This window comes from Salvelinus alpinus, chromosome 10 (assembly GCF_045679555.1).
Source record: "Salvelinus alpinus chromosome 10, SLU_Salpinus.1, whole genome shotgun sequence".
Lineage (NCBI taxonomy): Eukaryota > Metazoa > Chordata > Actinopteri > Salmoniformes > Salmonidae > Salvelinus > Salvelinus alpinus.
This window is the reverse complement of record NC_092095.1, coordinates 10,717,081-10,740,767: the sequence shown is the minus strand read 5'-3', so window position 1 is coordinate 10,740,767 and position 23,687 is coordinate 10,717,081. Positions and strand designations below refer to the sequence as shown.

The 23,687-nt window shown below is 41.7% G+C and overlaps 1 protein-coding gene across 1 annotated transcript in view; it reads left to right on the top strand.

Annotated features, from left to right (window-relative positions):
• The window catches only part of LOC139531498 (collagen alpha-1(XI) chain-like), a 239,748-nt gene that overhangs the window by 198,549 nt on the left and 17,512 nt on the right, over positions 1 to 23,687 (top strand). Inside the window, exons 44-53 of the mRNA XM_071327991.1 lie at positions 69 to 176; positions 4,395 to 4,448; positions 4,602 to 4,655; positions 4,840 to 4,893; positions 6,738 to 6,791; positions 13,172 to 13,279; positions 13,642 to 13,695; positions 13,924 to 13,977; positions 16,010 to 16,063; positions 22,747 to 22,800. Of these exons, the coding sequence (XP_071184092.1) occupies positions 69 to 176; positions 4,395 to 4,448; positions 4,602 to 4,655; positions 4,840 to 4,893; positions 6,738 to 6,791; positions 13,172 to 13,279; positions 13,642 to 13,695; positions 13,924 to 13,977; positions 16,010 to 16,063; positions 22,747 to 22,800 (648 nt within the window). The remainder of the gene's footprint in view (positions 1 to 68; positions 177 to 4,394; positions 4,449 to 4,601; positions 4,656 to 4,839; positions 4,894 to 6,737; positions 6,792 to 13,171; positions 13,280 to 13,641; positions 13,696 to 13,923; positions 13,978 to 16,009; positions 16,064 to 22,746; positions 22,801 to 23,687) is intronic.

Sequence of the window (23,687 nt, the reverse complement as noted above, 5' to 3'; positions counted from 1 at the left end):
ACATTCATCCAGTGTACTGCTTTGTCATTAGCTCCATCAGTGTGTTACCATGGTCACTGTGTCCTCAGGGAGGTGATGGAGAGCCCGGTCCCAGGGGTCAGCAGGGGATGTTCGGACAGAAGGGAGACGAAGGATCCAGAGGTTTCCCCGGGCCCCCTGGTCCCATCGGTCTGCAGGTGGGTGGGGCCCCAAATGAACCCTCACACACTAGCCATCACCTCTATAGTGTAGAGGCTAATGACATGTGAAAAGTCACGCGCTTTGCACTAAGTAACCCCCCCCTCTCTCCTTCACACACACACATATGCACACACACACACACACACACACACACACACACACACACACACACACACACACATTCAGTATGCACACACACAGTTTGATGTTTTCATTCAGTCTTAATGGGGTCTGTCATGTCCTGTGTTGTCTTCTGACATTGTGCTGACCCATAGTCCCATTCTTTGGCCACTGGCTGTTGTATCCGTCAATATTAAAATACCGCCATCTAAGACCAAATATAAATCCTTTTGTTTTGAAATGCCAGAGGTAAATGATCAATTTTTAATAATGTTGTTAAGTTTCTCCACAATAGATTTCAGCAACTTGAGAGCATAGAGATGATTACTAAAGAGATGAATCCTAGAGAGATGATTCCTGCTGTTGGTTAAACCGGGGTCATTGTCTTGATGGAATTATATAGCCGATGCCCGCTAGTCTCCAGGAGCAATCTCATCTTTCTGCACTTTATTTCTGCTGGTTTTCTTTTTGAAAGAAAACATGGCCACATGATCCTGACCCGTCTAGTGTTTCAGCCCCTCGGTCTTCAGCTGATGTGGAAAATAGTAAGCCGGTTTTTAATTTCCAAAAAGTCACAGAAGATGAGGTCTTATCTGCCACTATCTGCTATAGATTTCTAAGAAATCGTTAGGCACTGACAATCTGGATCCATATTTACTCAAGTGTGCGGCACCTATCATTGCTAGGACAGTGACGCATATCTTTAATCAAACATTTGTCGTAGGAAATATTCCTAAAGCTTGGAAAACAGCTGTTGTTTAACCACTCCTCAAGGGAGGTGATGGTAGTGAATTGGATAATTATCGGCCCATTTCTAAGCTCTCCTGTTTGGCTAGAATTCGAGAGTCATCAGTGAATAGGCAACTACAATATTTTTTAAACATTTTAACAATACTCTTTCTAGTAATTCATCCGGCTTCAGACCTAAACACAGTACTATTACGGCCACTGTACGTGTTGTAAATGATATTACTAATGCCCTAGATAATAGAAAGCACTGTGCCGCCTTGTTCATAGATTTATCTAAAGCTTTTGACACTGTAGACCATGTGATACTTTTGGGTAAGCTGTCATTAATAGGACTGGGACTGGATGCCTGTCGTTGGTTTCATGACTATCTAAAGGATAGAAGTCAGGCTGTTAGAGATGACAACATCCAGTCGGAGACATTGGAGTTGGTTAAAGAGGTCCCACAAGGTTCTATTCTTGGTCCATTACTGTTCACTCTCTAAATGAACGATATCGGTGATGAGGTAAGAAAGTGACACGGTCATGTACACTACTGCTTTAACAGCTGACCGAGCATTATCGCAGCTGGAGACAGATTTTAAGATATTACAAGAGTTTTTCTTACAGCTGAAACTTGTTTTAAATGCAAAGAAAACACATTTTATGATTTTTAATAGGTTCAAAAAGTTGGTTTAAAATACGCTTGCACTTACGAGCTTAGACAGCTCTCGAATTAATCAGGTCTCTGCATATAAATACTTAGGGATATGGTTGGATGATAAACTGTCTTTTAAAATGCATGTTGACGAACTTTGTAAATGGCAAAAAAATCAAGCTAGGCTTCCTCTATAGAAACAGGACATGTTTGTCCTCTACAAATAGAAGACAAATTGTGCAAGCTACTTTTATGTCTGTTATAGATTATGGGGATATTATCTACATGCTACGGCATCCACACTTAAATCTCTGGATGCTACTTATCATTGCGCACTTAAGTTTATTACGAAGGCTAGCTACAGAACTCACCACTGTGTTTCGCTGTCCATGAGACGAGAACAACATGCTCTCGTGTTTGTCTATAAAGCACTTCTGAATAAACTACCTTCTTATCATCATCACTCATCAACATTATAATTATAATTCCTAAAACCAGGTCTCAAACATGGATTACACTTGAGACCCATGCGATTTCCACAGAGTTGGGTATGGCTGCCTTTTCCTGTTACGCTCCTTGCTTATGGAATAGCCTGCAGACTAAACTTAAATTTGAGACTCTTGTCTCCCATTTTAAATATTTATTGGAGGATTTTTATTTTTGTATTGCTTGTAACTGCTTCGGGTAATGCAGGGTCTTGTGCTGTTAGGGGAATAACCTATGTGTAAATGTAATAATCTGCTGCTGTATTTTTTTGCTGTTATCTGTGATCGTTTTGTTTGTGTTGTTTAGTTTCTTAATCATTGTACCTAAACTGTATGTGTAAACATGTATACGCAGGGCCCAGCTGTAAAAGAGACCTTGGTCTCAGTCTGTGTTCCTTACTGATTTAAAGGTATAATAATAATTATCTTCTCAGCTATTCAATTCAATTGACATTTAATTGGGTATAATTCACTTCCATTGCTATTTAATTCAGTCCTAGACCATTGAAGACACTCTCATCTCTCCACACTGTGGTGCATAATGAGTGTTTCTGTTTATGACCTCTGGCTGACGAGACCTCCGCTCCGATGAGTGTTCCACACCAGGGGGACAAATCAGCATACAGACACACAGACGCTGATGGACACACACACACTGATGGACACACAGACGCACACACATTCACACACATAGACACACAGACACATGCTCAAACACATACGCTCACACACACAAACAGTCTGTCAGCCTCAGTTTCTTCCCTTGGGGCTCATGTATTTGAGGAATATAGGTTGTCTTTGGGGCGTAGGTATTTGAGGATGATAGCTTGTCTTGGGGCGTAGGTATTTGAGGAACATAACTTGTCTTAGGGCGTAGGTATTTGAGGAACATAACTTGTCTTTGGGGCGTAGGTATTTGAGGATGATATCTTGTCTTGGGGCGTAGGTATTTGAGGATGATAGCTTGTCTTGGGGCGTAGGTATTTGAGGATGATAGCTTGTCTTGGGGCGTAGGTATTTGAGGAAGATAGCTTGTCGTGGGGCGTAGGTATTTGAGGATGATAGCTTGTCTTGGGGCGTAGGTATTTGAGGAAGGTAAGTTATCTTGGGGCGTAGGTATTTGAGGAAGATAGCGTGTCTTGGGGCGTATGTATTTGAGGACGATAGCTTGTCTTGGGGCGTAGGTATTTGAGGACGATAGCTTGTCTTGGGGCGTAGGTATTTGAGGACGATAGCTTGTCTTGGGGCGTAGGTATTTGAGGACATTAGCTTGTCTTGGGGCGTAGGTATTTGAGGACATTAGCTTTTCTTGGGGCGTAGGTATTTGGGGAAGATAAGTTATCTTGGGGCGTATGTATTTGAGGACGATAGCTTGTCTTGGGGCGTAGGTATTTGGGGAAGATAAGTTATCTTGGGATGTAGGTATTTGAAGAAGATAGCTTGTTGTAACAGAGTTAATAGCAGATGGAATGATATCTTTGATGTCCTCGCTCCCACCTTGCTCCTTGGAGTGACAATAGAGACAAACTGCCTTTGAATAGTGGAGTAGACAGAATCAGAAATTACCATAGCAATTACGGTAGAAATGTCAGGGATCAAACAAACATATGACGTCTCAACCACAGGGTTAACATGCAGGGAGATGAGCAATGGGGTTCTTGAGTAGGAATGAATGCCCTCCATCTTATAGACAAAAATGTTACATTCATTTTCAGTTGTTGCTTTCTTTAATTTTCCATGAACTCATTATTGGTCACATAGTTATACAGTATGAGGATAGTCTCTTCTCCTCTACTGTATTTTCTTTCTGTCAACATGTACACACGTGTCTCTTTGTGACAGAGGGTCAGAACTTTGGCTATAAGAATAGAGACATGAGAGATTGGCCATAAAGTCTAATTGGTGATTAATTAGGACACTGAATGGCGTTTGGTTTTTTAGCAATCCTTTGCCGTTGAATCTGACAGAGCGAAGGGCTCTGCTAACTGCGTGTTCACCTTACACCGTTTACCTAAGAGGTGCACTAAAAGCTACAACACAGCTAAACACTAAAATGTCACTGTCCAATGAACCATCATAAACCAAATGGAGAGTTACATTTTAAAAATGCTAAAACTACACATTGAGGTTATTTGCTTCGTTTTTTTTTTTGTTACGCCTGCTTGTTTCCTCAAGCTAAACCAGAATAGTTTAAAGTGTGCTTGTTTGTTTCTGTCTGACCTCAGGGTCTTCCTGGACCTCCAGGCGAGAAGGGGGAGAATGGCGACGTCGGTCGGATGGTGAGCAAATAATCATCATCAAAAATTGTTTTTATCACTTTTCAAATAAATAGTTTTCTATGTATTCGTATCTTCTATTGAAATGTGAAATATTCACTTCCCGTTGTCTCACTTCCTGTTGTCTCACTTCCTGTTCCTGTTGTCTCTTTACAGGGTCCTCCCGGCCCCCCTGGTCCCAGAGGTACCCAAGGTCCTAGTGGAGCTGATGTACGTACAGGACCACATGTTGATAACTCATTGTCACATTACCATATGTGACTGTGCATGTCAATGTGAAATACTGTAGTGTGCCTCTGCCTGCTTAAACTGCCAGGTATGATAACAGAGACACTCTGTCTCTCCTGAGGCAATGAATGCTGACTCCTCTCTCTTCTTCTCTGTTTCCTGTTAGGGTGCACAAGGTCCTCCTGGTGGTGTGGGTGCTATGGGAGGCGTGGGTGAGAAGGTGAGAGAGTATGCCCATCACTAGATGACTACTGTAGTCTGGAGTCCGTCTCTGGAATGGACATCCAGTCAACATCCCTCCATCTAACCCCTAACCTCTCCCCAGTTCACTGATCTCCGGGACTACATTAACGCTTAAGGACTCCATTAACGCTTAAGGAGCGGACCCTTTTTTTTCAATTTTCGCCTAAAATGACATACCCAAATCTAACTGCCTGTAGCTCAGGCCCTGAAGCAAGGATATTCATATTATTGGTACCATTTGAAAGGAAACAGTTTGAAGTCTGTGGAAATGAAAGGAATGTAGGAGAATGTAACACATTAGATCTGGTAAAAGATAATACAAAGAAATAAACAACCATTATTTGGTATTTGTTTTGTACCATCATCTTTGAAATGCAAGAGAAAGGCCATAATGTGTTTATCCTGCCCAGGTTCAATTTTGGCCACTAGATGGCAGCAGTGTATGTACAACGTTTTAGACTGATCCAATGAACCATTGTATTTCTGTTCAAAATGTTGTATCAAGACTGCTCAAATGTGCCTTATTTGTTTATTAATAACTTTTCAAGTTCATAACTGTGCACTCTCCTCAAACAATAGCATGGTATTCTTTCACTGTAATGGCTACTGTAAATTGGACAGTGCAGTTAGATTAACAAGAATTTAAGCTTTCTGCCAATATCAGATATGTCTATGTCCTGGGAAATGTTCTTGTTACTTACAACCTCATGCTAATTGCATTAACTTACGTTAGCTCAACCGTCCCGCAGGGGACCCACCAATCCTGAATACATTTTAATTTCCAATGGCAGCCAATGGTGTCTGAGTTAGTGATCTGACACTTTTAATACCTATTTTACAACAGTTCCAACAGCACTCCTCCAGTTTAGTGCCATCTGACAGCATCAATACTTAATGCAACAGAATATGAAACCTATCCGCGGAAAGTTACCATCGCTCTGAGAGAGCATTCTGACTAGCCGTATTGTTATCACATCTATATCAATGGGGCTCAGGATTTCAACACAATGACACTCAACATCCACTAGAAAAATATAGTGCTGCTCATATCGTTATAAAGCCCTAGGAATGTTTTAACAACATGATCATGTAATCATTAGGGTATCAGGGTAATGTAATCATTAGACACCATGGTAATGTAATTAATAGGGTAGCAGGGTAATGTAATCATCAGGCATCGTGGTAATGTAATCATTAGGGTATCAGGGTAATGTAATCATTAGGGTACCATGGTAATGTAATCATTGGGGTATCAGGGTAATGTAATCATTAGGGCATCAGGTTAATGTAATCATTAGGGTATCAGGGTCATGTAATCATTAGGGCATCCGGGCAATGTAATCATTAGGGTATCAGGGTAATGTAATCATTAGGGTATCAGGGTAATGTAATCATCAGGGTATCAGGGTAATGTAATCATTAGGGCATCCGGGTAATGTAATCATTTGGGCATCAGGGTAATGTAATTATTAGGGTAGCAGGGTAATGTAATCATTAGGGTATCATGGTAATGTAATCATTAGGGTATCAATGTAATGTAATCATTAGGGCATCATGGTAATGTAATCATTAGGGCATCATGGTAATGTAATCATTAGGGCATCAGCGTAATGTAATCATTATGGCATCAGGGTAATGTAATCATTCGGGCATCAGGGTAATGTAAGCAATAGTGTATCAGGATAATGTAATGTAACTATGGCATAGGATTGTGTTTACAACAGGATAATGTGTTCATAAAGGTAATGTAATCTAGTAGATAATGTATTCATAAGGGTGTCGATCATTGTAGAGATTCTAACATGGTGTTTTCATTTTCAGGGTGAAAACGGTGAAGCTGGCAACCCTGGAACCCCTGGAGAGCCTGGAACTGAAGTAGGTTTCTTTTTCAGTGTGTCTGTTTGTCCGCGACCGTGTTAGTATAATAATCTATCATCAAAGTCATCGTGTGTTTGTGTATTCCCCTCTTACCAGAACTATGATTATGTATAGTGAATCTACTTCATAAGACCTCACATAAACTGAATAACAACACGGAGACATGGCAAGTCCTGTTAGTGATGTGAGCGGTAGTAATTGCTGGTGCTGTGTTGCTGCTGACGGGCCAGTGTCACAGCGTCGCTCTCAGTGTGTTGATGGACAGCGTTCCACGGTAAAACAGCCAAGCTGAGTCACTTCTCACACTCTTAACAGACGCTCTTAACAGACGCTCTTAACAGACGCTCTTAACAGACGCTCTTAACAGACGCTCTTAACAGACGCTATTGACAGACGATATATAGTACACATCGTCTACCTTTTAACATGTTTACGACGGTGTAGTTCAGGAAGCTCAGTACCTTTTAACATTAATCAATCCATCAAATGTATTTAAAAAGCCCTTCTTACGTCAGCTGATGTCACAAAGTGTTGCACAGAAACCCAGTCTAAAACCTCAAACAGCAAGCAATGCAGATGTAGAAGCACGGTGGCTAGGAAAAACTCTCTAGAAAGGCCAGAACCTAGGAAGAAACCTAGAGAGGAACCAGGCTATGAGGGGTGGCCAGTCCTCTTCTGGCTGTGCCAGGTGGAGATTATAACAGAACATGGCCAAGATGTTCAAACGTTCATAGATGACGAGCAGGGTCAAATAATAATAATAATCACAGTGGTTGTAGAGGGTGCAACAGGTCAGCACCTCAGGAGGAAATGTCAGTTGGGTTTTCATAGCCGAGCATTCAGAGTTAGAGACAGAAGGTGCGATAGAGAGAGAGAGAGTTGAAAACAGCAGGTCCGGGACAACGTAGCACGTCCGGTGAACAGGTCAGGGTTCCATAACCACAGTTAGAACAGTTGAAACTGGAGCAGCAGCACGACCAGGTAGACAGGGGACAGCAAGAAGTCATCAGGCCAGGTAGTCCTGAGGCATGGTCCTAGAGCTCAGGTCCTCCGGGAGGGGAGGGAGAGGGAGGGAGATTTAGAGAGAGCAAACTTAAATTCACACATGACACCATCAACCCGAGGGGGGCGCCAAACCCGGACAGGAAGATCATGTCAGTGACTCAACCCACTCAAGTGATGCACCCCTCATAGGGACGGGATGGAAGAGCACCAGTAAGCCAGAGCCTCTGTAATAGGGTTTGAAGCTGAGAATCCCAGTGGAGAGAGGGAAACCGGCCAGGCAGAGACAGCAAGGGTGGTTCGTCGCTCCAGTGCCATTCCGATCACCTTCACACTCCTGGGCCAGACCACACTCAATCATAGGACCTACTAAAGAGATGAGTCTTCAATAACGACTTAAAGGTCGAGACCGAGCCTGCGTCTCTCACATGGGTAGGCAGACCATTCCATAAAAATGGAACTCCTTAGGAGAAAGCCCTGCCTCCAGCTGTTTGCTTAGAAATGCTAGGGACAATAAGGAGGCCTGTGTCTTGTGACCGTAGCGTATGTGTAGGTAAGTATAGCAGGACCAAATCGGAGAGAGAGGTAGGAGCAAGCCCATGTAATGCTTTGTAGGTGAGCTGTAAAACCTTGAAATCATCCCTAGCCTTAACAGGAGAGAGGCTAGCGCTGGAGTAATATGATCCACTTTTTTGGTTCTAGTCAAGATTCTGTTTAACTGAAGCAGATCAGTACCTTTTAACATGGTTATAACTGTGTAGTTCAGGCAGCTCAGTCCCTTTTAACATGGTTATAACTGTGTAGTTCAGGCAGCTCAGTCCCTATTAACATGGTTATAACTGTGTAGTTCAGGCAGCTCAGTCCCTTTTAACATGGTTATAACTGTGTAGTTCAGGCAGCTCAGTCCCTTTTAACATGGTTATAACTGTGTAGTTCAGGCAGCTCAGTACATTTTAACATGGTTATAACTGTGTAGTTCAGGCAGCTCAGTACCTTTTAACATGGTTATAACTGTGTAGTTCAGGCAGCTCAGTACCTTTTAACATGGTTATAACTGTGTAGTTCAGGCAGCTCAGTCCCTTTTAACATGGTTATAACCGTGTAGTTCAGGCAGCTCAGTCCCTTTTAACATGGTTATAACTGTGTAGTTCAGGCAGCTCAGTACATTTTAACATGGTTATAACTGTGTAGTTCAGGCAGCTCAGTACCTTTTAACATGGTTATAACTGTGTAGTTCAGGCAGCTCAGACCCTTTTAACATGGTTATAACTGTGTAGTTCAGGCAGCTCAGTCCCTTTTAACATGGTTATAACTGTGTAGTTCAGGCAGCTCAGTACATTTTAACATGGTTATAACTGTGTAGTTCAGGCAGCTCAGTCCCTTTTAACATGGTTATAACTGTGTAGTTCAGGCAGCTCAGTACCTTTTAACATGGTTATAACTGTGTAGTTCAGGCAGCTCAGTACCTTTTAACATGGTTATAACTGTGTAGTTCAGGCAGCTCAGTACCTTTTACCATGGTTATAACGGTGTAGTTCAGGCAGCTCAGTACCTTTTAAGATGGTTATGACTGTTTAACTGAAGCAGCTCAGTACCTTTTAACATGGTTATGACTGTGTAGTTCAGGCAGCTCAGTACCTTTTAAGATGGTTATAACTGTGTAGTTCAGGCAGCTCAGTACCTTTTACCATGGTTATGACTGTGTAGTTCAGGCAGCTCAGTACCTTTTAAGATGGTTATGACTGTTTAACTGAAGCAGCTCAGTACCTTTTAACATGGTTATGACTGTGTAGTTCAGGCAGCTCAGTACCTTTTAACATGGTTATGACTGTGTAGTTCAGGCAGCTCAGTACCTTTTAAGATGGTTATGACTGTGTAGTTCAGGCAGCTCAGTACCTTTTAACATGGTTATAACGGTGTAGTTCAGGCAGCTCAGTACCTTTTAAGATGGTTATGACTGTTTAACTGAAGCAGCTCAGTACCTTTTAACATGGTTATGACTGTGTAGTTCAGGCAGCTCAGTCCCTTTTAACATGGTTATAACTGTATAGTTCAGGCAGCTCAGTACATTTTAACATGGTTATAACTGTGTAGTTCAGGCAGCTCAGTCCCTTTTAACATGGTTATAACTGTGTAGTTCAGGCAGCTCAGTACCTTTTAACATGGTTATAACTGTGTAGTTCAGGCAGCTCAGTACCTTTTAACATGGTTATAACTGTGTAGTTCAGGCAGCTCAGTACCTTTTACCATGGTTATAACGGTGTAGTTCAGGCAGCTCAGTACCTTTTAAGATGGTTATGACTGTTTAACTGAAGCAGCTCAGTACCTTTTAACATGGTTATGACTATGTAGTTCAGGCAGCTCAGTACCTTTTAAGATGGTTATAACTGTGTAGTTCAGGCAGCTCAGTACCTTTTAACATGGTTATGACTGTGTAGTTCAGGCAGCTCAGTACCTTTTAAGATGGTTATGACTGTTTAACTGAAGCAGCTCAGTACCTTTTAACATGGTTATGACTGTGTAGTTCAGGCAGCTCAGTACCTTTTAACATGGTTATGACTGTGTAGTTCAGGCAGCTCAGTACCTTTTAAGATGGTTATAACTGTGTCGTTCAGGCAGCTCAGTACCTTTTAACATGGTTATGACTGTGTAGTTCAGGCAGCTCAGTACCTTTTAAGATGGTTATGACTGTTTAACTGAAGCAGCTCAGTACCTTTTAACATGGTTATGACTGTGTAGTTCAGGCAGCTCAGTACCTTTTAACATGGTTATAACGGTGTAGTTCAGGCAGCTCAGTACCTTTTAAGATGGTTATGACTGTTTAACTGAAGCAGCTCAGTACCTTTTAACATGGTTATGACTGTGTAGTTCAGGCAGCTCAGTACCTTTTAACATGGTTATGACTGTGTAGTTCAGGCAGCTCAGTACCTTTTAAGATGGTTATAACTGTGTAGTTCAGGCAGCTCAGTACCTTTTAACATGGTTATGACTGTGTAGTTCAGGCAGCTCAGTACCTTTTAAGATGGTTATGACTGTTTAACTGAAGCAGCTCAGTACCTTTTAACATGGTTATGACTGTGTAGTTCAGGCAGCTCAGTACCTTTTAACATGGTTATAACGGTGTAGTTCAGGCAGCTCAGTACCTTTTAAGATGGTTATGACTGTTTAACTGAAGCAGCTCAGTACCTTTTAACATGGTTATGACTGTGTAGTTCAGGCAGCTCAGTACCTTTTAACATGGTTATAACTGTGTAGTTCAGGCAGCTCAGTCCCTTTTAACATGGTTATAACTGTGTAGTTCAGGCAGCTCAGTACCTTTTAAGATGGTTATGACTGTGTAGTTCAGGCAGCTCAGTACCTTTTAACATGGTTATAACGGTGTAGTTCAGGCAGCTCAGTACCTTTTAAGATGGTTATGACTGTTTAACTGAAGCAGCTCAGTACATTTTAACATGGTTATAACTGTGTAGTTCAGGCAGCTCAGTCCCTTTTAACATGGTTATAACTGTGTAGTTCAGGCAGCTCAGTACCTTTTAACATGGTTATAACTGTGTAGTTCAGGCAGCTCAGTACCTTTTAACATGGTTATAACTGTGTAGTTCAGGCAGCTCAGTACCTTTTACCATGGTTATAACGGTGTAGTTCAGGCAGCTCAGTACCTTTTAAGATGGTTATGACTGTTTAACTGAAGCAGCTCAGTACCTTTTAACATGGTTATGACTGTGTAGTTCAGGCAGCTCAGTACCTTTTAACATGGTTATGACTGTGTAGTTCAGGCAGCTCAGTACCTTTTAAGATGGTTATAACTGTGTCGTTCAGGCAGCTCAGTACCTTTTAACATGGTTATGACTGTGTAGTTCAGGCAGCTCAGTACCTTTTAAGATGGTTATGACTGTTTAACTGAAGCAGCTCAGTACCTTTTAACATGGTTATGACTGTGTAGTTCAGGCAGCTCAGTACCTTTTAACATGGTTATAACGGTGTAGTTCAGGCAGCTCAGTACCTTTTAAGATGGTTATGACTGTTTAACTGAAGCAGCTCAGTACCTTTTAACATGGTTATGACTGCGTAGTTCAGGCAGCTCAGTACCTTTTAAGATGGTTATAACTGTGTAGTTCAGGCAGCTCAGTACCTTTTACCATGGTTATGACTGTGTAGTTCAGGCAGCTCAGTACCTTTTAAGATGGTTATGACTGTTTAACTGAAGCAGCTCAGTACCTTTTAACATGGTTATGACTGTGTAGTTCAGGCAGCTCAGTACCTTTTAACATGGTTATGACTGTGTAGTTCAGGCAGCTCAGTACCTTTTAACATGGTTATAACTGTGTAGTTCAGGCAGCTCAGTACCTTTTAACATGGTTATGACTGTGTAGTTCAGGCAGCTCAGTACCTTTTAAGATGGTTATGACTGTTTAACTGAAGCAGCTCAGTACCTTTTAACATGGTTATGACTGTGTAGTTCAGGCAGCTCAGTACCTTTTAACATGGTTATAACGGTGTAGTTCAGGCAGCTCAGTACCTTTTAAGATGGTTATGACTGTTTAACTGAAGCAGCTCAGTACCTTTTAACATGGTTATGACTGTGTAGTTCAGGCAGCTCAGTACCTTTTAACATGGTTATAACTGTGTAGTTCAGGCAGCTCAGTCCCTTTTAACATGGTTATAACTGTGTAGTTCAGGCAGCTCAGTACCTTTTAAGATGGTTATGACTGTGTAGTTCAGGCAGCTCAGTACCTTTTAACATGGTTATAACGGTGTAGTTCAGGCAGCTCAGTACCTTTTAAGATGGTTATGACTGTTTAACTGAAGCAGCTCAGTACCTTTTAACATGGTTAAAATTGTGAAACCGAGGCAGCTCAGTACCAATGGAATCTTCAGTACATTCCAGAACCATGACTAAAATCATTCCTGAATATTATCATACTCCGAGTCGATACTCACGTCATAAGAATGAATTCCCCTGAACCACGCCAACAAATTGGGGGAAACAAACATTCTTGTAAAAGAGCCAACTTCATTGTACATTTTTTGTTGTCCAAAAATAACAAAACATGTCAAAAAGCTGCTGTGTTGTTCAAGGTAAAAAAAATCCCGACCTACGGTTCGCAATGATTCCACATCGGTAAGTACAACCTGCGAGAAGAGCCCTGTGGCTTCTGGCTGTTTGACGTGGCAGAGTGGAATATTGATGCCATCTATTGTTCTCTACAGGGACCTAAAGGAATATTGATGCCATCTTTTGTTCTCTACAGGGACCTAAAAGAATATTGATGCCATCTATTGTTCTCTACAGGGACCTAAAGGAATATTGATGCCATCTATTGTTCTCTACAGGGACATGAAGGAATATTGATGCCATCTATTGTTCTCTACAGGGACCTGAAGGCGAGAGAGGAGACAAAGGAGAGGCAGGACCACCTGGAGCTTCCGGACCCGCAGGTGCCAAAGGACCCCCTGGAGACGATGGACCCAAGGGAAATCCTGTAAGAGTCACTCTCTACTCCCATAAGACATCAGCTCTAGGTGATAGAACCACGTACATGTTTTTCAGACATGTTGTCTTTTTTCAATGGAGTAGTGAACTGTGGCGAGAGCTTTGCTGACATTACTGTTTGTAGAATGTAGGAGCCAAGTTTTACACAAAGTGCCATTGACAGTTGATATGGTTGGGGGGGAGGGGGGGGGAGCTAAACCTCTCATCATCAGATTTACAACAATCATTAGGAACAAACAAGATATTTTTCCTTGGCCACTTAGGTTGAATATTGTAATATTGTGTAATAGTATAAAATATATTATACGCTTTTTGATATTTTTTTTCTCCTGTCTCTCCTTTACCTTCCAGGGGCCGGTTGGTTTCCCTGGAGACCCTGGTCCACCCGGTGAAGCTGGTGTTGCTGTAAGCACCACATCTTTGATTCATGCCTTAATGTATTATTATTCAACTAATTCAGCTGTAAAGATACCAGTATTATTAGATGCCGTCACTGTCAGTCAGACTGTAATGCCGTTACATGCGTATAATGTGTACTGTATTGGTCAAGCGACTCCCACTGCGACCATTTGTAATTTAATCAGATTGCGGTGACCCATCTCATATGTATATGTGTGTTTCTTCTCTCTCTAGGGAACTGATGGCTCTGCAGGAGAGAAAGGAGAGGATGGTGAATCTGGTCAACCTGTAAGTCCATATGTCATAAATATATTAACACAAAATCAAACATTTTACACAGCTCTTAAATCCAATTTGCAGCACGGTAGTGTGGGCGACTGTATGAGCGCATTACCATCACCATTTGCCATTAGTCTGTCCTAATCGTCTATATATGAACAGCCTAGCCTATCCTATTCAACATAACCGATACAACCCCCTGTGTGCTTTGCCTGTAATACATTACCATAAGCTTGCATTTGTGAATAAGTACCTGCAATAGAGAACATTGAGTCGTACAATGTACTTCTTCAGATCTGGTGTATGAGTACTGTCCCGCCCTGATCTTAGATATCTCTGTTTTCTTTATATTTTGGTTAGGTCAGGGTATGTCTAGGGTTTTTGTAGGTCTAGGTGATTTGTATGTCTATGGTGGCCTGATATGGTTCCCAATCAGAGGCAGCTGTTTATCGTTGTCTCTGATTGGGGATCATATTTAGGTAGCCATTTTCCTTTGGTGTTTGAGAGTTAGGTATTATTTCAAGTGTAATGTAGTATGTAAAGTATAAGGTATTGTGTAAAGTGTAAAGGATCAGAGTAAGGTATTGTGTAAAGTGTAAAGGATCAGAGTAAGGTATTGTATATTGTGTAAGGTATCTTAGTAAGGTATTATTTGAATTGTAATGTATTATTTAAAGTGTACGGTATCAGAGTAAAGTGTTATATAAAGTGTAAGGTATCAAATTAAGGTATTATGTAAAGTGTAAGGTATCATAGTAAATGATTAAGTAACGTGTCATGTATTATGTGAAGTGTATGGTATCAGAGTAAGGTAGTATGTACATTGTAAAGTAGTATGTAAAGTTTAAGGCAGTGTGTAAGGTATCAGGTTAAGGTATTATGTACATTGTAAAGTGCAAGGTATCAGAGTAAGGTATTTTGTAAAGCGTAAGGTTTTTTGTAAACTGTAAAGTGCTATGTAAAGTGTAAGGTATCAGAGTAAGGTATTGTTTAAAGTCTAAGGTATCAGAGTAAGGTATTGTTTAAAGTCTAAGGTATCAGAGTAAGGTATTGTTTAAAGTCTAAGGTATCAGAGTAAGGTATTGTTTAAAGTCTAAGGTATCAGAGTAAGGTATTGTTTAAAGTCTAAGGTATCAGAGTAAGGTATTGTTTAAAGTCTAAGGTATCAGAGTAAGGTATTGTTTAAAGTCTAAGGTATCAGAGTAAGGTATTGTTTAAAGTCTAAGGTATCAGAGTAAGGTATTGTTTAAAGTCTAAGGTATCAGAGTAAGGTATTGTTTAAAGTCTAAGGTATCAGAGTAAGGTATTGTTTAAAGTCTAAGGTATCAGAGTAAGGAATTATGTAAAGTGTTCAGTATTATATAAAGTATGTGGTATCAGAGTATGGTATTGTGTAAGGTATCAGAGTATGGTATTGTGTAAGGTATCAGAGTATGGTATTGTGTAAGGTATCAGAGTATGGTATTGTGTAAGGTATCAGAGTAAGGTATTTTGAAGTGTCATTTGAAGGTAAAGTAAAATAAGGTTTTGTAATGTTTCAGTGAAGTTCAACTTTAAAATCATTTTTAATTCTCTAAAATAACAATGGAGAGTTCCACTATAAACCAAATTACGCAGTTGAATAAATCTGTTAATTCCTATCTGCTCAGAGTTGTATTCTCCACTTTCTCATTTGTGTTGTTCAAATATTTGTTTAAGTAAACCCGAAATGTGCTGTGATTGCATCTAATTAACTTTGAGATAATTGGATGAAGCTGATTGTGAAAAGCGACACGATATTTCAGACTCCGGTGTCTAACTCCAACTCGTAGAGATCAGTTAAACCTTTTGGAATTCATACCTGTCGAATGTCAATATGTAGTCACATATTCCTCTATTTGTTAGGATATTGGACAATCCATTGCAGATTTCAAATACTAATCCTCTATATCACGTTACTATACCTTTATTCACAACAGACTGTGTTCAATTTTTTTTGCAAAGACTCGTAAACTCTCGTTCCTCGTCTCTTCTTCTATTTTGTACGTCTTCTGTCCTCTAGGGTCCCCCTGGTCCATCTGGGGAATCTGGTCCCCCTGGTCCCCCCGGCAAGAGAGTAAGTCTCAGCATCTTCATCATCGTGTTCATCATCATCACAACCAACACACCACAGACGTCAATATCACTTTGACTCATATCAGATAAAATATTGAACAATATAGTACGTTAAATTGTGTGTTTTTACTATTTGCATTTGCCCCCCCCCCCCCTTTTTACACTGCTGCTACTCTCTGTTGTTATCATCTATGCATAGTCACTTTAATAACTACCTACATGTACATATTACCTCGACTAACCGGTGCCTCCGCACATTGACTCTGTACCGGTTCCCCCTGTATATAGTCTCGCTATTGTTATTTTACCGCAGCTCTTTAATTACTTCTTGCTTTTATCTCTTATTCATATATTTTTTTTAACTGCATTGTTGGTTAGGGGCTTGTAAGTAAGCATTTCCCTTTAAGGCCTGTTGTATTCGGCGCATGTGACTAATACAATTTGGATTTGATTTAATGGTAACTCATTGATCCCGTTTTGGCCTAGATTTTTTGGACCGAGTCCCATTGTCCCATATCCAACACCTACTGACACACAGTTCTATGTATTGCATTCATCTTGTTTTTAAACTAGACATAGAAATGCACCAAGTCATTGTTGATTAAACCCAGAGTCATCAGGTGAGAATTCTTTACTCTAAACGATCCATCCAAACTATACAACACCCCCCCCCCCACCCGGAGAAGTCTGAATGATTCATTATTATCAAAAGTGGGCGAGGAAAAACTATTTGGGATTTTCACGGTCACTGAGCCGTCTCTACATGTAAATTAAAGATATCTCAAAACCCACTGAGCTGTCTCTACATGGAAATTAAAGATATCTCAAAACCCACTGAGCTGTCTCTACATGTAAATTAAAGATATCTCAAACCCCACTGAGCTGTCTCTACATGTAAATTAAAGATATCTCAAACCCCACTGAGCTGTCTCTACATGTAAATTAAAGATATCTCAAACCCCACTGAGCTGTCTCTACATGGAAATTAAAGATCTCAAACCCCACTGAGCTGTCTCTACATGGAAATTAAAGATATCTCAAACCCACTGGGCTGTTCGAATTTGGTAGTGAGTGTTGCAACTGAGGACAGACGATTTTTACGCGCTTCGTGCTTCAGCACTCGCCGGTCCCGTTCTGTGAGTTTGTGTGGCCTACCACTCCTCGGCTGAGCCGTTGTTGCTCCTAGACGTTTCCACTTCACAATAACAGCACTTACAGTTGACCGGGGCAGCTCCAGCAGGTCAGAAATTTGACTAACTGACTTTGTTGGAAATGTGGCATCCTATGACGGTGCCACGTTGAAAGTCAATGAGCTCTTCAATAAGGCCATTCTACTGCAAATGTTACTATGGAGATTGCACGGCTGTCTGCTAGATTTTAGACTCCTGTCTGCAACGGGTGTAGCTGAAGTAGCCCTGAAATAGCCAAATCCACTCATTTGAAGTGGTGTCCACATACTTTTGTATATATGGTATATCAATTTCATAGTCATGGCACGCTTTGTGAAATACTGTTGCTTCTGTTTTTGTCTGTGAGGAAAATAGGGGAAAAAGCACCAGGACCAAAACAAATTTACTGTCTAGAGAGAGAGAGAGAAATCTCCCCTGACACACTGTTGATCTGGGCTACTTTGACTGACAGCCATGGAATAACGCTAGAAGAACAGAAAGGGAGGGGTATGATGTGGGTATTTTCAGGACATAGACCCCTATCTGTCCCTCCTCGGGGCTCGTCTACAGGAATCTACAACTGAATGCCTTCAACTGAAATGTGTCTTCTGCATTTCACCCAACCCCTCTGAATCAGAGAGGTGCAGGGGGGCTGCCTTAATCGACGTCCACGTCTTACAGCGCCTGGGGAACAGTGGGTTAACTGCCTTGCTCAGGGCCAGATCGACAGATGTTTATACTGTCAGCTCAGGGATTCGAGCCACGAACCTTTCGGTTACTGGCCCAACGTTCTAACCACTAGGCTACCTGCCGATTGTATGGTTGTTGTGTAGTGAGATGTCATTACGGAGGCAGGTCAGCCGTCACCAACTCAGTTCACCGGTAAAAATGGACTTTCCTGACATTTTGGTCTCTGAGGCAAAGATAATGATGTAGCTTGCATTTTAAATACTTTTTGTTATGATGATGACCCTTTTCCAAAGAGGAACATCATGTCTGACTTCACTGTATAAAGCTGCTACCATGTACAGTGCCTTCGGAAAGTATTCAGACCCCTTGACCTTCTCCGCATTTTGTTACATTACAGTCTTAATCTAAAATGTATTAAAATAAATAAAATCCTCAGCAATCTACACACAATACCACATAATGACAAAGTTAAAACAGGTTGTTAGACATTTTTGCAAATGTATTAAAAGTAGAAAACAAAAATACCTTATGTACATAAGTATTCAGAGCCTTTGCTATGAGACTCGAAGTTTAGCTCAGGTGCATCCTGTTTTCATTGATCATCCTTTAGATGTTTGTACAACTTGATTGGAATCCACCTGTGGTAAATTCAATTGATTGGACATGATTCGGAAAGGCACACACCTGTCTGTATAAGATCCCACAGTTGACAGTGCATGTCAGAGCAAAAACCAAGCCATGAGGTCGAAGGAATTGTCCGTAGAGCTTTGAGACAGGATTGTGTCGAGGCACAGATCTGGGGAAGTGTAAAAAAAAAAAATCTGCAGCATTTAAGGTCCCCAAGAACAAAGTTGCCTCCATCATTCTTAAATGGAAGAAGTTAGGAACCACCAAGACGCTTCCTAAAGCTGGCTGCCCGGCCAAACTGAGCAATCAGGGGGAGAAGGGCCTTGGTCAGGGAGGTGACCAAGAACTCGATGGCCACTCTGACAGAGCTTTAGAGTTCCTCTGTGGAGATGTGAGAACCTTCCAGAAGGACAACCATCTCTGCAGCACTCCACCAATCAGGCATTTATGGTAGAGTGGCCAGACGGAAGCCACTCCTCAGTAAAAGGCACATGACAGCCCGCTAGGAATTTGCCAAAAGCCACTTAAAGACTCTCAGACCATGAGAAACAAGATTTTCTGGTATGATGAAACCAAGATTGAATTCTTGGCATGAATGCCATGCGTCACGTCTGGAGGAAACCTGGCACCATTCCTACAGTGCAACATGGTGGTGGCAGCATCATGCTGTGGGGATGTTTTTCAGCGGCAGGGACTGGGAGACTAGTCAGGATCGAGGGAAAGATGAACGGAGAAAAGTACAGAGATCCTTGATGAAAACCTGCTCCAGAGTACTCAGGACCTCAGACTGGGGCGAAGGTTCACCTTGCTACAGGACCACGAACCTAAGCACACAGCCAAGACAATGCAGGAATGGCTTCAGGACAAGTCTCTGATTGTCCTTGAGTGGCTGAGCCAGAGCCCGAACTTTAACCCGATTGAACATCTCTGGAGAGACCTGAAAATACCTGTACAGCTACGCTCCCCATCCAAACTGACAGAGCATGAGAGGATCTGCAGAGAAGAATGGGAGAAACGCCCCAAAATACAGGTGTGCCAAGCTTGTAGCGTCATAACCAAGAAGACTCAAGGATCTTAATCACTGCCAAAGGTGCTTCGACAAAGTACTGAGTAAAGTACTGCTTTGTCATTATTGGGTATTGTGTGTAGATTGATGATTATTTATTGTTTTAAATACATTTTGGAATGAGAATGTAACGTAACAACATGTGGGAAAAGTCAAGGGTCTCAAAACTTTCCGAAGGCTCTGTAAATTCCCTTTGACGTTCCCTGGGAATGTGTAACATCATTCATGGTAGGCTAATATTAGTTGAAAGCACCCGACATTAGTGAATCCCAAATAGTGCATGAACTTCCTTTTTGATGGATGTTCAATTCTTTCTTTAAAAGAAAAGTGGCAATTATTGTCCCACATTTCTCAAAGAAATCGCTATCTTCTGCAACAGCTTTATGACACAGGCCAATAGCTTAAAATAGCTGCAATTTACAGCAGACACAAAAACCGTCAATTGCTTTTGCAATGTGCTCGACGGAATTTATATTCAGAGTATTTAGCATCATATCAACATGCAGCTTCTAATGGCCAAGGGATTATTTTAGGAAAACGGCTATTTCATCATCAAGTATTTTATCTGCTTCCCCCAAAAAATGTTTACCTAGAACGATTTCTGCAACTCCCAGGCATTCTGCTCCCCTGAATCAGTAATTTGGGGGTAGAGTTGTTTTGCATTTAACGTTGCAGGGTGTTTTTACTACCTATAGCAATTTGAAATGAAGCTGAAATCTCTCTCCAGCTCCTTCAGGCACTGTCTCAATCCATTTAGCACCAGAGACATTCTTTACTTATTTGAATCTTATTTGTTTTTATCTTAAAGGTTTGATTTTTGTCTCAATATAGATCTTTATCTGGAAAGACATACCATTTACAGTTTAGAATAGTTCATTTGTTTTTTTAGACTGCTGTTGTATTTATACTACCCCAAGACAAGACAACAAACAGATCACAAATATTCCCAATACTATTTCATATGGTTGGAAGAGTTGGACAACTACAGTAGGTAGTCAGCAGTTTGGTGTTAACAGAAGTAGCATCATGTTGGCCTATCGCTCACAACTCATCAAGTGACGGTGACAGCAGAGAAACAAACCCGATGCTGCCCTGTTTCACCACATCTCTACATCAGTCATAACACACAGCCCTGTTTCACCACATCTCTACATCAGTCATAACACACAGCCCTGTTTCACCACATCTCTACATCAGTCATAAGACACAGCCCTGTTTCACCACATCTCTATATCAGTCATAACACACAGCCCTGTTTCACCACATCTCTACATCAGTCATAACACACAGCCCTGTTTCACCACATCTCTACATCAGTCATAACACACTGCCCTGTTTCACCACATCTCTACATCAGTCATAACACACAGCCCTGTTTCACCACATCTCTACATCAGTCATAACACACAGCCCTGTTTCACCACATCTCTTTATCAGTCATAACACACAGCCCTGTTTCACCACATCTCTAAATCAGTCAAACCACACAGCCCTGCTGCCATCTCTACATGGGAACTCAGTAAAAACACTTAACCCTGCTGTCATCTACATGGGGACTCAGTCAAAACACTTAACCCTGCTGCCATCTCTACATAGGAACTCAGTCAAAACACACAGCCCTGCTGTCATTTCTACATGGGAACTCAGTCAAAACACACAGCCCTGCTGTCATTTCTACATAGGAACTCAGTCAAAACACACAGCCCTGCTGTCATTTCTACATAGGAACTCAGTCAAAACACACAGCCCTGCTGTCATTTCTACATAGGAACTGAGTCAAAACACACAGCCCTGCTGTCATTTCTACATAGGAACTCAGTCAAAACACACAGCCCTGCTGTCATTTCTACATAGGAACTCAGTCAAAACACACAGCCCTGCTGTCATTTCTACATGGGAACTCAGTCAAAACACACAGCCCTGTTTGACCACATCTCTACATCAGTAAAAACACTTAACCCTGCTGCCATCTCTACATGGGAACTCAGTCAAAACACATAGCCCTGCTGCCATCCCTGCTTTACCATGCTGTCTGATCAGAGAAGTGTGCCTCTCTGTGGACTGCATGGGGTTTTGATGTGAGGACCCCTTGTATAGTTGAAAGAGACAGCCTTAGGCTGAGAGGTGGCCAGAAAGAACAGATCACCAGGAAACCCTTGAAGTGATCGGAGACTAGAGAGGTGTGTGTGTGTGTGTGTGTGTGTGTGTGTGTGTGTGTGTGTGTGTGTGTGTGTGTGTGTGTGTGTGTGTGTGTGTGTGTGTGTGTGTGTGTGTGTGTGTGTGTGTGTGTGTGTGTGTGTGTGTGTGTGTGTGTGTGTGTGTGTGTGTGTGTGTGTGTGTGTGTGTGTGTGTAAGCAGTTCTGTTATATGGGTATGAAGCATGTCCACACTCCCTTTCAGTCAAACAGATTTTCTTTGCAGATGTGTGGGTAGATTGAGGTGTACTTTTCAAGGAGATTTGATCAAGACTCTGGTTTTCATCCGTGTTGGATTGAATGTAGATGTTCCCGGGGGGGGGGATACTGAAACTAGTAGATATGAACTGGTTAATGGATTTATTACTGTCATTTTCAACCCCTAATTCAGGAATGAAATATTTTAGAGGTTGTGTTATGGTCCTGTGTGACTCAGTTGTTAGAGCATGGAGCACTTGCAACTCCAGGGTCTTGGGTTCAATTCCTTCGGGGGACCGGTGTCGAAAATGTATGCACTCACTACTTAGTACTGTAAGTCGCTCTGGATAAGAGCATCTGTTGAAGGACTAAAATGTCAATATTACTATGTCTAGTATTTGTTTATTTTTCATCTTCAAGTTCAGCCACGTAGCCAAAAGTTTGTTCAAGCAACTTCTTATTTCCTCAGTACTCAGTGAAATATTTCACTACAAACACAACTCTGGGTTCTTACTGGTGTGTTTGATTGATGTCCAACGGATGTATTTCACTGTAACGATTTGTTACAATTGACCTGAATTACTGCCCTCACAATGTTGTTGTTGACTGCACATGCAGACATGCACAGACTAATAAAAAAACACTCACAAACATTATTAATGCGCATGCATGCACACACACACACACACACGAACACACTGCTGTGTGATACTAAAGCGTGTCTTCTCATCTTCCCCAGGGCCCCCCAGGATCTGCCGGTACAGAGGGTAGACAAGGAGAGAAGGGCACCAAGGTAACCTACAAAATCAATTCAGCCTTTACCCAGAGAGCAGCAAGAACTCCAGACTCCACAGCAAACCCCCATGCCCCATGCCCCCACTTCCCTGTTCCCTCACCCTCCACCTTCACCCTCCACCCTCACCCCTCTTCCCTCTCCACTCATCCCTCTCCACTCATCCCTCTCCAGTCATCCCTCCCCACTCATCCCTCTCCCCTGATCCCTGTCCCCTCTTCCCTTTTCCCTCACCCTCCACCCTCTCCACTCTTCCCTCTCCACTCATCCCTCCCCACTCATCCCTGTCCCCTCTTCCCTTTTCCTTTAATCTCTCTCCCCTCCTCCCAAATTAAAACACACAACCCCCAGGAAGTCGGGGGAGTTTGTAGGTTTTCCACTCAAGATCAGATTGAAATGTATGGACTCACAGATTCAGTTTGTGTGTTTTTAATGTGTTTACTATGTGTTGTACCTTAATTTGTCGAAACGTACTGTGCTGTATCTAGCTCTGACATGTCACAAGTCTGTTTGCCAGTTGTCTCTAGGCCTCTCCCACTCTGCTATGGTTGAGACTGGGCACTGTTGTTTCACATCAATCACAGAGTCCCATTGTTACCTAAACCCTCCAGATGTTATCTATGCTGCTCTGTGAACATAAGACTAGGCTATAGTCACCTGAAGCTCAACGCAGTAGAAGGAATGTCTCATTGACACTACGCACGACAAGGACGTGAAGTGCATAAGAACCCAGTCTCTCATCTGTTGTTAGGGGTTAGATCATTATTTACACACAAAGAGATCTAGAACACATGAAGAGATCTAGAACACATAAAGAGATCTAGAACACATAAAGAGATCTAGAACACATAAAGAGATCCAGAACACATATAGAGATCCAGAACACA